General features: G+C 35.2%; 3 protein-coding genes across 12 annotated transcripts; all 3 read left to right on the forward strand.

Annotated features, from left to right (window-relative positions):
- The first annotated feature begins 588 nt into the window (after positions 1–588).
- LOC111794422 (anthranilate synthase alpha subunit 2, chloroplastic) lies at positions 589–5,177 on the forward strand. 3 transcript variants are annotated; one of them, XM_023676430.2, is made up of 11 exons: positions 589–797; positions 1,222–1,394; positions 1,498–1,687; positions 2,116–2,267; positions 2,630–2,745; positions 2,839–3,085; positions 3,184–3,240; positions 3,506–3,658; positions 4,212–4,292; positions 4,460–4,546; positions 4,745–5,177. In XM_023676430.2, exons 1-11 carry the CDS (start codon positions 644–646, stop codon positions 5,066–5,068), a joined length of 1,734 nt encoding a protein of 577 aa, XP_023532198.1. In that variant the 5' UTR covers positions 589–643; the 3' UTR covers positions 5,069–5,177. The 3 variants fall into 3 exon arrangements, with proteins under 3 accessions (XP_023532198.1, XP_023532197.1, XP_086980461.1); XM_023676429.2 differs by having other exon boundaries at positions 590–797; positions 1,210–1,394; XM_087124335.1 differs by having other exon boundaries at positions 642–797; positions 1,217–1,394.
- Positions 5,178–5,908: 731 nt separating this feature from the next.
- LOC111794494 (Quinone reductase family protein) lies at positions 5,909–10,674 on the forward strand. 8 transcript variants are annotated; one of them, XM_023676533.2, is made up of 6 exons: positions 5,909–6,041; positions 6,536–6,594; positions 6,761–6,854; positions 7,116–7,381; positions 8,340–8,524; positions 10,206–10,674. In XM_023676533.2, exons 2-6 carry the CDS (start codon positions 6,569–6,571, stop codon positions 10,277–10,279), a joined length of 645 nt encoding a protein of 214 aa, XP_023532301.2. In that variant the 5' UTR covers positions 5,909–6,041; positions 6,536–6,568; the 3' UTR covers positions 10,280–10,674. The 8 variants fall into 8 exon arrangements, with proteins under 8 accessions (XP_023532301.2, XP_086980312.1, XP_023532303.2 ...); XM_087124186.1 differs by lacking the exon at positions 10,206–10,674 and adding an exon at positions 9,125–9,262; XM_023676535.2 differs by lacking the exon at positions 10,206–10,674 and adding an exon at positions 9,069–9,203.
- On the forward strand, positions 9,313–10,674 carry LOC111794512 (pleckstrin homology domain-containing protein 1). The gene is made up of 2 exons (XM_087124187.1): positions 9,313–9,852; positions 10,206–10,674. Exon 1 carries the CDS (start codon positions 9,313–9,315, stop codon positions 9,745–9,747), a length of 435 nt encoding a protein of 144 aa, XP_086980313.1. The 3' UTR covers positions 9,748–9,852; positions 10,206–10,674.
- Positions 10,675–13,326: the final 2,652 nt, after the last annotated feature.

The following is a 13,326-nucleotide window of genomic DNA, read 5'->3' on the forward strand; positions in this document are numbered from 1 at the left end:
TCATACAGTGGGACAGGTCTCCATAACGTAATCTTTGCTCTCCACCCCATTTATAATTAATCTGGAGAAATATTTCTCGGGAATATAATCTCCACTCTCGACCACATTTATAATTAATATGGAAAATCTTTTTTGGGAATGTAATTTCCGCTCTCGACCCTGTTTACAATTAATTTGGAGAAATCTTTCTCGGGAATGTAATCTTCGCTCTCGATTCCATACAAAGACCTAAAAGCAACGTTAAATTAGTAGGAGACGCTAATATTCAAAAGGAAATAAATCAAGATATTTTTAAAATAATGTTTTTCACGTTAAAAAAAAAAAAAAAAAAAAAATCCATTCCCCATAAACTCCCAAAATGTCATGACCACAATTAAAACGCACGTTTTAAAGGCAAAAAAAATATTTATTAATTTATTTATTGAATTTGAACGAAAAACTATTTTTTCTATTAAAAAAAAAGAAAAAAAAAAAAGAAAGCGAAGGATCAATTTACGCCGTTGGATGTAGAGAGAGAATTTTAAACTATATCAACGGTCATTATCGACAGGTCTAACGGCTATTAATTAAGGGCATTTATTTATTTCTTATTCTTCCTAATCTGTGTTGCGTCTTCCTCCTGCATTTCGAATTTTTTATAATTATGAAAACCCTAGCCGCTACATGGAATCAGTTGCCTGTAACACTCCGGCTACCGCCGAAATTCTCCACCAACTATGATTCTAAGTTGTCTAGTTTCGGATCGACCTCTCGATTACCTGTCGGCCGTGCAATCAAATGCTCAGCTGCATCACTCGGTATAATTCTAGTATAAGAAAAGATGATTGAGAGAGGAAACTCAGTTTTCAATTGATAATCATGGGGGAAGGAATGGAATTGTCTTATTTTTTATTTTTGCCTGCAATTGGATGCTTAGACTAGAAAATTGATCAGTTTACAATTGATAGTGATTGGGGAATGTAATGGAATTGTTTTATTTTTTGCCTGCAATTGGATGCTTAGATTTGAAAGTTGGATCGAAGGAAACCTTATTTCCCTCTGAGTGCATTTTGATATGTATACATTTACGGAACGTCTTAGAAGCATGTTTGTCCTTGAGGAATCTCAATCTCTGAAATAAATTGATAAAAGATGAAGTTACGCGTGTGCCAAAATTTTCTCATTCTGTCCTCTATAATTTTGGTTGTTGCACGACTGATGTTTATCCAGTTGATAGTCCAGAAACGTTTGTTGAACTTTCAAAGAAGGGGAATTTGATCCCGCTTCACCGGTGCATATTCTCTGATCACCTTACGCCAGTGCTTGCTTACCGATGTTTGGTTAAGGAAGATGATAGAGATGCCCCTAGTTTTTTGTTTGAATCCGTTGAACCTGGCCTCCAGGTTTCAAACGTGGTAAGTAGTTCAAAACTTTCATTTTTTTCCCTGCTTTATAAACTGCCAATCGTAGTATGTAGGCTGCTGATTAGAAGATTTTTCTGATATGCTATTACGTTAGGGGAGATATAGTGTGGTTGGTGCTCAGCCCTCAATGGAAATTTTGGCTAAAGAAAATGTTGTTACGATTTTGAATCATGAAGAAGGGAAAAGGACAGAGAAGATTGTTGAGGATCCTATGGCAGTGCCTCGAAGTATCATGGAGAAATGGAAACCTCAACTAATTGATGAACTTCCAGATGCTTTTTGTGGTACTAATTGACTTATTATGTTGATAATATAATTTACTTTGTGTTTCCATGCATCTATTCCAACATAAATCTTTGTTTTGATAAAATTTAACAATCAATGTTACTGTTCATATTTAGAAGAAGGAATCCATCGAGAATTCATTCAAAAAATATGTGTGGGTTGGTGGGTGTAGGTATGTATTAGGGAGCATCTGTAACGATACCATGAAGTTTAAATGACTTGAGGTCCCACTTCGTTAGAGGATTTGAAGTCTCCATTAGACTGCTTTTTGGATATTACATGATTTGATTTTATTATTGGATATGATTCAGTTCCTGTTTTAAGTTTATTTTGTTTGCCTTACTGTTACTTAATTGTCTTCAAATCAACCAGGCCACTCCAACCAGCCTTCAAAATCCCTAATTCTTCAAAATTAATGTCTTGCCAGGAGGATGGGTTGGTTACTTTTCGTATGATACTGTCCGCTATGTAGAAAAGAAGAAATTGTCATTCTCTAGTGCACCAACAGATGACAGAAACCTTCCTGATCTACATCTAGGACTTTATGATGATGTTCTTGTGTTTGATCATGTGAATAAGGTAGATTCATCCAATGTACATACATTCTTGTTCTCAGACTTCTTGTCGTAATCTTCTTAGTTATATCACTGTTTTACTATTGTTTGAAGAATGACTCAGCTAAGTTGATATTTTCATCGTCAGTGATTAAATAGAGAGAATGAAGTAGTCCTTTTAATTTTTCCAAATGTTGATCTCGATATCTTGCTCCGTATTGCCTCTATAAAATTTTCTTCGTTATGATTAGTTATTTATTAAACCTTTTGGACAGAAATGGTATGTACACATTGGTAAACTGGTTTTGTGGTTCATAGTGATTTGAATGCGTTCAACTTTTCTTTTGTAAATTGCCACTTACTTTTATTCATTGAATTTTATTGCAGCAAGCTTATGTGATTCATTGGGTGCACTTGGATCAATATTCTTCAGTTCAAGAGGCATATGAGGATGGAACTGCTCGGTTGGAAAAGTTGCTCTCCAGAGTACATGACATAATTCCGTAAGTGATCATCTGTTTCAGGGTAGGTGTTTCAAATATGGTTGCTCCCACCCCCGAGTTGTCTCTCAGATTGTTTAACACCATTGATTTCAGACCAAAGCTTCCCGCAGGATCAATAAAATTGTCAACTCATCTTTTTGGTCCAAAACTGAAGATGTCAAGTATGACAAACTTAGAATACAAAGAGGCAGTTTTGCAGGCTAAGGAGCACATCCTGGCTGGGGATATCTTCCAGATTGTGTTAAGCCAGCGTTTTGAGCGCCGAACATTTGCAGATCCATTTGAAGTTTACCGAGCTCTGCGCATTGTCAATCCTAGCCCTTACATGACTTATCTGCAGGTTGCGTGCTTTACAGTTGGCATTCTGTGTTAAATTACTTGCTGTTTCATCCTTTGTTAGTCCAAGTGCTTTATTAATTGTATAAATCTTGTTATCAGGCTAGAGGCTGCATCCTAGTTGCTTCGAGTCCAGAAATTCTTACACGTGTGAAGAAGGTAGTCGACTAGGGCCGTTTTATTCTGTTATTTTACTATTTCCCCGTTTTCTTTTAGTGATTGTCATTTTTGTTTATATCAGTAAGTTAGCCCGCTATTAGTTAGTTAGGCTAGTACCCATCACGCAGATGTGTACTTATATCATCTTACTCCTAACAAAATTTCCACGTTCACAGTTTCAATGCCCCATCTTCTAGTTTCTACCTTCCTTTCTAGACTACTGGGTATTCATCAAGTATGGGTGTGTTTCTGTTAACGTTTACAGAGGAAGGTAACTAATAGACCCCTGGCTGGAACCATTAGAAGAGGGAAAACAGAAAAGGAGGATCTAATGTTGGAGAAGGAGCTCTTGGATGATGCAAAGCAGTGTGCTGAGCATATAATGCTGGTTGACTTGGGAAGAAATGATGTTGGGAAGGTAATTTCTGTTTGATCATCATGGTCTAGTTTCTCATATTTCTTGATTGTTTTTGTATGCGATCTTAGGTTAATGCTTTCCGATTATTTTAAAAAGTTCCTTTATGATGGATGTTTCTTAAAGTCATCTTTAAAGCTTTTGCTGTTTTCACATTCAACAATAAGATTCCTTGTAGTTGTATGATTAAAACAGAGTCTCCTATCTTGGTTTTTACCTCTCAAAATTTTGATTTAGGACGTTTTCTCTAATATATTCTTTTGATTGGACGTTTGATATTACAATAAAGTTTGTTTGGTACTCGAAATGATAGCCAAGGAGCAAACCAGCCATTTTTATGGCTGCTACCAACTGTAGTAACAGAACTACTGTGATGAAACCTCCAATCTAGCTCTATTCTGGTGTATTCTTTCTCCAGATCTGTTGTTTATTCGCGTTTTGTTGCCTTTCTGCTCTGTTGTAAATATATATCCTTTGCATTTGCATCAGATTTTAGCACCTAAAATTTTCTAAACTGGATATTTAGCGGCCAATCTCACCTGAACTACACGTGCAGGTATCGAAATTTGGTTCCGTGAAAGTTAAAAAGCTAATGAATATCGAGAGGTATTCCCATGTCATGCACATCAGTTCGACTGTAAGTATATACCCGACCAAAAAGTTTCTGAACGAATATTATGTTGTCCATTTTTTCACTGTGAATGAATAACCTTGTCACCCAAAGGTTTATTTACGCCGTCTTTCTAGCGTTTTTTACAGAGTCGATGTCGTTTAGCTAAATAATTACGCCATTCTCTTCCCCAGGTCACAGGTGAGTTACTTGATGATTTAAACAGTTGGGATGTCTTGCGTGCTGCATTGCCTGTAGGGACAGTTAGTGGAGCACCAAAGGTAACGTTTTTACTTGCCAAGGTCTTAGAATTGCAGTCTTTGAACGATGGTGATTGCATGGTTTAGTTTAGTTTAACCACAATCCATTTCTCAACACGATTTCGGCTTTTCTTTCGACGAAGCTCATTTCACGAGCAGTCATCTACGTGTTTCTAGACTTCCTCGAGGCTTTTAGTGATCGATCCCATTGCAATGCAGGTGAAAGCAATGGAGTTAATCGATCAGCTGGAGGTTACCAGGCGCGGGCCATACAGTGGCGGGTTCGGTGGCATTTCGTTTTCAGGAGACATGGATGTAGCCCTTGCTCTGAGGACTATAGTCTTCCCTACTAATACGCGTTACGACACCATTTACTCGTACAAGGATGCGAACCGTCGTATGGAATGGGTGGCTCACCTCCAGGCGGGTGCCGGGATTGTGGCGGACAGCGACCCTGCAGACGAACAAAGGGAGTGTGAGAACAAAGCCGCTGCCCTTGCTCGTGCAATTGACCTTGCAGAATCATCGTTCATCGGAGAATGATCGTAAGCTTTTTGTTTTCCATAAAAATTTCAAGTTCCTAATTTCGGTTCTGTTCTTATATAGAGATCTTCTCAGTTGAATTAATAATAAATAACCATTTAGCTTTTTATTTTTAGATTTCTTAAATTGTGTTTGTTTTCTCAATAATTTATTAGTTTTTATCCAAATTCTAAAAACTTAAAAACCTTTTTTTATTTATTTATTTATTTATTAGTGGATTGTATATTATTTAATGTGAACATTAAATAATGCTCAATTTAATTTATTTAAAAATACCATTATTTAATGTGAATATTTAAGCATGTCTGTACAACCAAATAAGATTCTGGGAGATTTCAAATTCATTTAAAAAGTTTAAAAAATATCATTATCGTTTTATTAAAATATTAATTTTTGAAATATTTATTTAAGTATTGCAATTTTAAATGATGGAATGAACAAGCATTAGAACCTAACCAATTTTGGTTACGTGGGATAATTTTGGTTACGTGGGATATATTCTCTTGGAGATTTTATATAATAAATTAAACAAATTCATATAGCTCATAAAAATATCATTAATACCATCAAATAAAATAAAAAATACAAATTTTAAAATAACATCGTTAAATTTTTTTTAGTAGTTTTTTTAAAAAGTTTTTAAGAATTTTAAAGGTATTTACACAACTTTTAAAAGGAAATATTTTAAAAAATAAAGAATATTTTTGAGTTTTAAGGTTATTTTTTTTTAACATTTTTTAAAATTTTAAAAATATTTTTGAGATAAACATAAATTTAAGCGATAATTTTATTAATTTAACCTACAAAAAAATTTGGATGAGAAGCGCGGTTTAATTTTTAATTTTTAATTATAAAAAATGCACTTGGAAACGCCGTTTTGTCTGTACGCTTTCCGTGGGCTTATTCTTCACTCATCCATTATCGGCTTGATGAAGCTTGTGCGCCTTCCAAGTTGATCGCCTCTACAGTAAAGGTTATCTCTTCTTCTTCTTCGTCCTTTCGATTTTTACGGATTTCACGGATGCTTCAGGATTGGGCAATGTTCTTCGTAAGAATGGCGAAGCGATTGCTGTTGTATGTGTTTGTATTTTGATCCTTGCGTTATAGGTTTTGTCTGATTAACTCGATGAATGAATTGATTCGTCTTGATCATTCTGCTATTTGATTGTTTTCTGATTCTTGTGAATCGTGGTTTCTTTTAGGGGGGAATGAATGAAGAAGTTCAGAGAGAGTGTGAGGGCATTATCAAAATCGTCATTGATCCTCAAATTAACATGAAATTTTGATGAAAAATTTTAGAAAACCCTATCTAAAACTTTCTTTTTGACTCGAATTCTTCTCATATTGAATGGTATGTGTTGTGAAAGATTGAGTTGCTGTTGGATGATTCGATATGTTTATACTGCTTTTGCCTTCAGATTCTCCATGTTTTCCCCGAAAAGTAACTTGAATTTGTAATTTTATCAGTCAGGAAGCTGATTTGAATTCAAGATACAAGCTATGTCGACCACGAAAATATATGTTGTGTAAGTTTCTTCCTCCCTGTATCTTTTCCATTTCTTACTCTTTTACTTGAATTGTCCGAATCATCCTTGTTGTGCGGATTCCTGCTTTTTGTTTTCATTGAATTCAACCTCATGCTATGATTCAAATTTCACTTTGATTTGCTGCTGATATGTAAAAGATTTACAGGTACTATTCCTTACATGGCCATGTTGGAACCATGGCGAGGAGAATTCAACAGGGAGCTAATTCAGTTCAAGGTGTAGAAGCCACTCTGTGGCAGGTATTTTTGGGATGAATTTTGAATGTAGTGTTTGTAGGTAAAATCAAATGCTTATTCTATACAGTTTTCAAATTTTGAGTTTTGTATATAACTAAATGTTGAAAATGAATGGCCGTTCGATAATTATTTAGACTTCGTTTGATAATCACTAAATTTATACACTAAAATTTCTGAAAATTGTGATTATTTTCGCACAATTTATTTATAATGTTTTTGATTGGCAATAAGCTTTGCCTAATGTGACTGCGTGGTTCGGAGAAGGTGCCCGAGACGTTGTCCGATGTGGTACTGAACAAGATAAAAGCTCCTCCAAAAGAAGTTGATGTGCAAGAGATCAAGCCAGAACAATTGCTGGAGGCAGATGGGTTTCTCTTCGGATTTCCATCTCGATTCGGTGTCATGGCTGCTCAATTCAAAGCATTCTTTGATGCAACAGGTGAGATATGGCAGTCCCAAGCACTTGCTGGTAAACCTGCTGGAATTTTCTGGAGTACTGGTTTCCATGGTGGAGGCCAGGAGCTTACAGCGTAAGAGACCTCTTTCTCCTTAGCTTTTCAGCATATTCTTTACATTTACATGAAATCATTGTTCATGAACGAAGAACTCAAAATATAATCGTTCAAACGTAGTTTCACAAAAAGTAGTCCTGCTGATCTTAGTGCTGATTCAAGTTTTCCTCCAAGAATGTAACTCAAAGAAGGGTGTGGAAACCTCTCCCTAGTAAGCCTGTTTTAGAGACCTCCCCAACAGATCAGCACTAAGATCTCCCTAGTAAGCCTGTATCATTTATACAAGATTCACAAAAAGGTGTGAAAACCTCTCCCTAGTAAGCCTGTTTTAGAGACCTTGAGGGAAAGTTCAAAAGAGAACTCAAAGAGGACAATATCTGCTAGCGGTAGGCTTAGATTGTTACCCTGTTTGTTAAATGGTACGAGATGATTGGATAAACTTTTTGGAAGGATAAACTTCATTTCCATTTCTGATTTGTCTGACTTATCCACTTCATGTGCCTTCAAATGACTAAAGAGAAAAGAAAGCCATAGGCCCTGCTTCAAATTCTATTAGTTCGAGCGCATTCTATTTCTATTAGTTCAAGCGCATTCTATTTCTATTAGTTCAAGCGCAATCACAACTGTAGAAGCGGCGGAATAATAGGAAAAAAAAGGAATCCGCTGCTATAAAGGTTCAGAGGCTTCCTGTCCCCGGAGGGTATCCGCTGCTATAAAGGTTCAGAGGCTTCCTGTTCCCGGAGGGTGTAAGTTGTCCTTCTCTTACTGTTGAAGAAAACGAGAATGGAGAGTACTAAACTGATATAAGACTCTCACTTTTGGCTCTAAATTTTGGGGCACCTTTTAGGTTCGGTTATCTAACAAGTTTCTAGATTTTAAAAATGTCTACTAAGTTCTTGATCTTATGTTTCATATTTACCCTTTTCTTATATAAATTTCTTATTCCTTCACTGATCATTGTTACGATGATGCATAGATTGACCGCGATAACACAACTAGCACATCATGGGATGATATTTGTGCCTCTTGGATACACTTTTGGGAGTGGGATGATGGTGATGAATGAAGTGAAGGGTGGCTCTCCCTATGGCGCTGGAACTTTTGCAGCCGATGGAACCCGACAGCCCACGGAGCTCGAGCTCGACCAGGCCTTTTACCAAGGTAAGTATGTTGCTGAATTAACCAAAAAGCTAAACAATTAACCGTACTTCCTTTCAACATGTATACCATATCTGGCTTGTTCAATTATAAACGTTAATGGTAGTGTAAAGTTATCAAAATTATAATCATGTAAATGTATGATGATGTTTATTCAACGAGGCGGGTTAAGGACGAGTGAAAAGCTAGGATTAATTTTTAAATTTTTAAAAAAATTATCAAACGAGCTCAAACGACTTTCTCTAATCTTAAATTTAGTGTTCTAAAAAGTTACTTGGCTCTCAATTATGTGTTTAATCGATCTCTAACTTATATAAAATTTTGAGCTATTGAATTTTAAATAATATCAAATATTTCCATAAATTTTGGTTATTTTATAAAAACACAAAATTATGCAACAAAAACTGTTATCAAAGATGGGTTTATTTATTTATTTATTTATTTTCCCTTACGTTTTCTATTTTTGTTTTAATGACAATGAATATATTATTTATTTATTTTTGACGTTACTGATTATTAAAAGAATATAATAAATTTTCCAAATCAGCCAACACAGCTTTATTTGGTTTGGGAGTCGACTAAAACGACTTCGTTTTAGTTCAGTCAACAAGTCAACGCTGGCAGCTAATTCCACAATTAATTCGTGAAAATCGAAAAATAAATATATATATACACGCACGTATATATATAAATAGAAGCAAGAGTCTCCAATTTGTAATGTCCCATTCGCGCACACACCAAAATCAAGACAAACATCTCTCTGTTTCTCTCCGCTTCTCTGCTACGCTGGAATGGAGAGCCTGTGGCGATCGGCAACCGGCCAAGATCCAAGTCCAGAGGATTACAAGGGCGTCGAATTCTGGAACAGTCCCGAACGCGCCGGCTGGCTCAACAAGCAGGGTGAATACTTCAAAACCTGGCGTCGCCGTTGGTTCGTTCTGAAACAAGGTAAACTCTTATGGTTTAAGGACTCTGTTGTTACTCGCGCTTCCATTCCACGCGGTGTCATCCCTGTCAATACCTGCCTCACTGTCAAGGGCGCTGAGGATGTCCTCCATAAGCCTTGCGCCTTCGAGCTCTCTACCACTGGTCAAGATACCATGTATTTTATCGCCAAGTCGGAGCGCGAAAAGGAGGAGTGGATTAATTCAATCGGCCGCTCGATAGTTCAGAATTCGCGATCGGTTACCGAATCTGAAGTCGTTGATTACGATAACAGGCGATGATTTCGACGTTTAAGACTTTTCTTCGTCTTTCACTCTCTTTATGTACAGAAACGATGCGAGATTTGGTCTCGGATGATCGCGAGATGACTACCTTTCGTCGGTTTGGTATTATCGAATTCTGTTTCCATATCTCTGGTTGTTAAAATTATGGCGGTGATGTGAATCGAAATGAATCTCCTCTACTTCGTTTTCTCTTTGTTTCCGAACTTTCTGTCAGGCATAATCCTTATTGCTCGGTTTTTCTTGTGTATTTGATCGCCAATGTCGAATGGAAAATTGCGTGCCTACCGGAGTGTTCAGATTCCGGTTTAGTATACTGATTAATAGCTTTTGTTCTGAGATCACTGTTCTTCTCTTACGGTTTCAATTTATCAAGTTGTTTTTTTCCGAACTGTTTCTTCCAGATCAACCTGTATGAGTCTGGAGAAAGTTGTGAATTGATTCGATTTTCCTTACAGTTACGGCACGCTCGCATGGAGTTCCAGGATCGATCGAGAAATCATTTGGTATCCTCGGCGAAACTGTACGCTAGGGCACACTACAGTTTACGAATTACTTTACAACACAAAAAATCTGCTACGGCTCCCCCGTAATTATCATTTCCTAGCAGCACGTCGAGAATTCCGCCTGGAAGTCGGTGAAACGATGAATTGCGTTGCCACTCGAAATCGATTATTACAGTAAACATAACATGTGGAGGATGCAATCAAGAAACCAGATTTAGCCTTGAATTTTGCACAGTTGATCGTGAAAACTGGACAAATGGAATCAACTTCAGGCTAAAACCAAGGTATCGAAACCCTAACCTATCTTTTACTGTTTTTTTTTTTTTTTTTTTTTTTTTTTTTTCAGAATGAAGTAATATCAATTTTGTTTAGGTCCCATTTGGGAATGAAGATTCATTGAAATGACATTGACATTTTTCCATTTACTGTCATGAAAATATAAGTTAGGCACTGAGTTTCAACAATTTAAACTGACATAAAACTAAATGATGATCTATTGCTTCCTCATTCATTATATCTACGACGATCTTCATTTCTTTCTCTATAAGAATGTGATGAAGGAACTCTACCATGAGAACATCGAGAATCTCTGTTCTTGTCTTGATTTTCCCTCCTATAAGATTCTGATCGATGTCTTGCTGATATATCTCTTCCCTTCTATTGTCATCTTCCTTCAACTTTGGCTGAAACTCTTCATCCCCATGTCTTTTTTATCTGTCTTATTCCCTTCTAATATATATATAGCCTCTTCTTGAATGCTATGGGAGTTCATCAGCATGGTTCCTTCCAAGTCTTTTATCTATCGTCTTCTAACTTCGTCTCATCGTCGTCGTGTCATTTCAATCCCTCCTCTTTGTTCTCACTTTCGTCTTGGTTCCTTCTATTGATCATGCCTTGACTTTGGCTTAGGATCGTCATTGTATCGTGTCTTCTCAATCTCTTTACTGTCCTCTCGCCTTTTATATTCATTTTTTTTTCATGCCTCCTAATTTCTCTAAGATGTCTTTATAAATCATGTCTCTCGAGTACTCTATCACGAACTTTTGTATCATCAAATTTATCGTGTCCTCACCTTAAACTTGCATCGTCTGATGCCCCCACAGCCTGTGTTCGCTAGTTTTGCCTTAAAAAAGACTTCACGGAGTGCTAGCAAGTAATATTAAGGGGCTTTTAGTCCAAATATCAACCAAAATTAATTAATTAATAATTGAACTTGATTAACTAACTAAAATTAATTAAAAAAACACTTCAATAATTAATAACCTGTTAAAATAATATATACAAGATTCCTATGATTAATTCTATGAACATAGAAACATAATAATTAGATTGCACAAATTTTTTATAACATTCTCCATACACAATCAAACATCATATTCCCAAACATAAAAAATAGAATAAGGTCACTAAAAAAAGGCGACCAAAACAAAAATAATTTTTTAAAAAAATCTTATCCAATTATATTTTTTCATAAATATATTATTATAAATAGAAGTGAAAGAAAAAATAATAAATAATTTAAAACAAATTTAAAAGTCCTCCACAGGGGATCATAGTTTTTCTTTTACCTTATTTTCTCGCTCCTTCTCTAATAATAATAATAATAATAATAATAATAATTATTATTATTATTATTATTATTATGAGATTAAATAGTTGGCGACATAACTCCAACTCTTGATTCAAACTTTAAATACAAATTTGAACATATAAATTTATAACAAAGAATTTGTTTTTAATTTTATAGAAAATGAATAAACAAAATAGATATATGTAGAAATACTTAAATTACAAGTTAACCTTAGGTTCTTGAAGAAACATAAAAGGAGGAATCTTTTAGCGAAATGGCACGCCCACACCCTGATTCTTTAGGCAATCAAGTTTCCAATAAAGTGAGTTTGAAAAAGGGGAAGGAAAACCAAAAAACAGAGATAAATATAAAATAAAATATAAAAAAGGGGATTATTGGATTCCCTTGAAACTTTAAGAAATATCACGTTTTGTACTACGGGAAACAAGATCTCACACACCCATGAACAAAAATTAAACAAAAAGACAAATTTACGAGAATAAATTTTCCTAATATTAATCAAATTTGTTATAAACTAAATGAGTTAATAACTAAAATTTACAACATAACTTCTTTTCCTCTTCCCATGAAGGGAGATTAATTCAAAATATTAATTAAAAAAACTAATTAAATAATAAGTGAAGTTTATTAACTAACTAAAATTAATTAACAAACACTCGAGTATTTAACTTTTAGGATCTGTCTTGCTTGGCTAGGGTCCCTTCTTATGTTAATTGGGCTTCTTGAAGTTCGGCTAGGGTGTGAAAACATTCCCTTAAACGCATTTTAAAGCCTTCAAGTGAATTTCGAAAGGGAAAACCTAAAAAGGATAATATCTACTAGAGGTGAACTTGGACCGCTACAAATGGTATCAGAGCCAGACATCAGACCATATGCAAGCGAGGAGGTTGTTTCTTGAAGGGATAGACATAAGGCGATGTGCAGTAAGGACACTGGGCTCAAAGGAGGTGGATTTGGCGGAGGTTCCACATCGATTGGAGGAAGGAAAGAGTGCCAACGAGGATGCTAAGCCCTAAAGGGGTGGATTGTGATGCCCCACATAAACTTCTGATAACATTTTCAAGCGAGCCCTCGCGTGTAGCCATTCACGAAATCTAAATGACTCTAAAATTACCTTAATAAAAAATTGAGTTAATAATTAATGCAAATATATATAAATATCATTTATACAATCTAAATTTAGTAGGTGACACATCACCTACGACAGAACAAAAAGAGTTCCATGTTGTTGGAGAGTAATTTTAGTTTTTTTTTTATTTAAAATTTTTTATTTGTTGAGAAAATGTCGGATGAGTAAATATTACTCAATCAGGTTCATCTCTCAAGCATGGGACCCATCTAAATGATGCATTTAATAAACTATCTTCATTATTGACAAACAATAAAAAAAAATAAAATAAATAATAATAATAATAAAAAATAGGACGGTGAATTATTCAACAAAAATAATTAATTTTTTTTTTATCCTTTGTTCATTTCTAA

The sequence above is a fragment of the Cucurbita pepo genome, chromosome 5 (genome assembly GCF_057944985.1).
Source record: "Cucurbita pepo subsp. pepo isolate OVF chromosome 5, ASM5794498v1, whole genome shotgun sequence".
Classification (NCBI taxonomy): domain Eukaryota; kingdom Viridiplantae; phylum Streptophyta; class Magnoliopsida; order Cucurbitales; family Cucurbitaceae; genus Cucurbita; species Cucurbita pepo.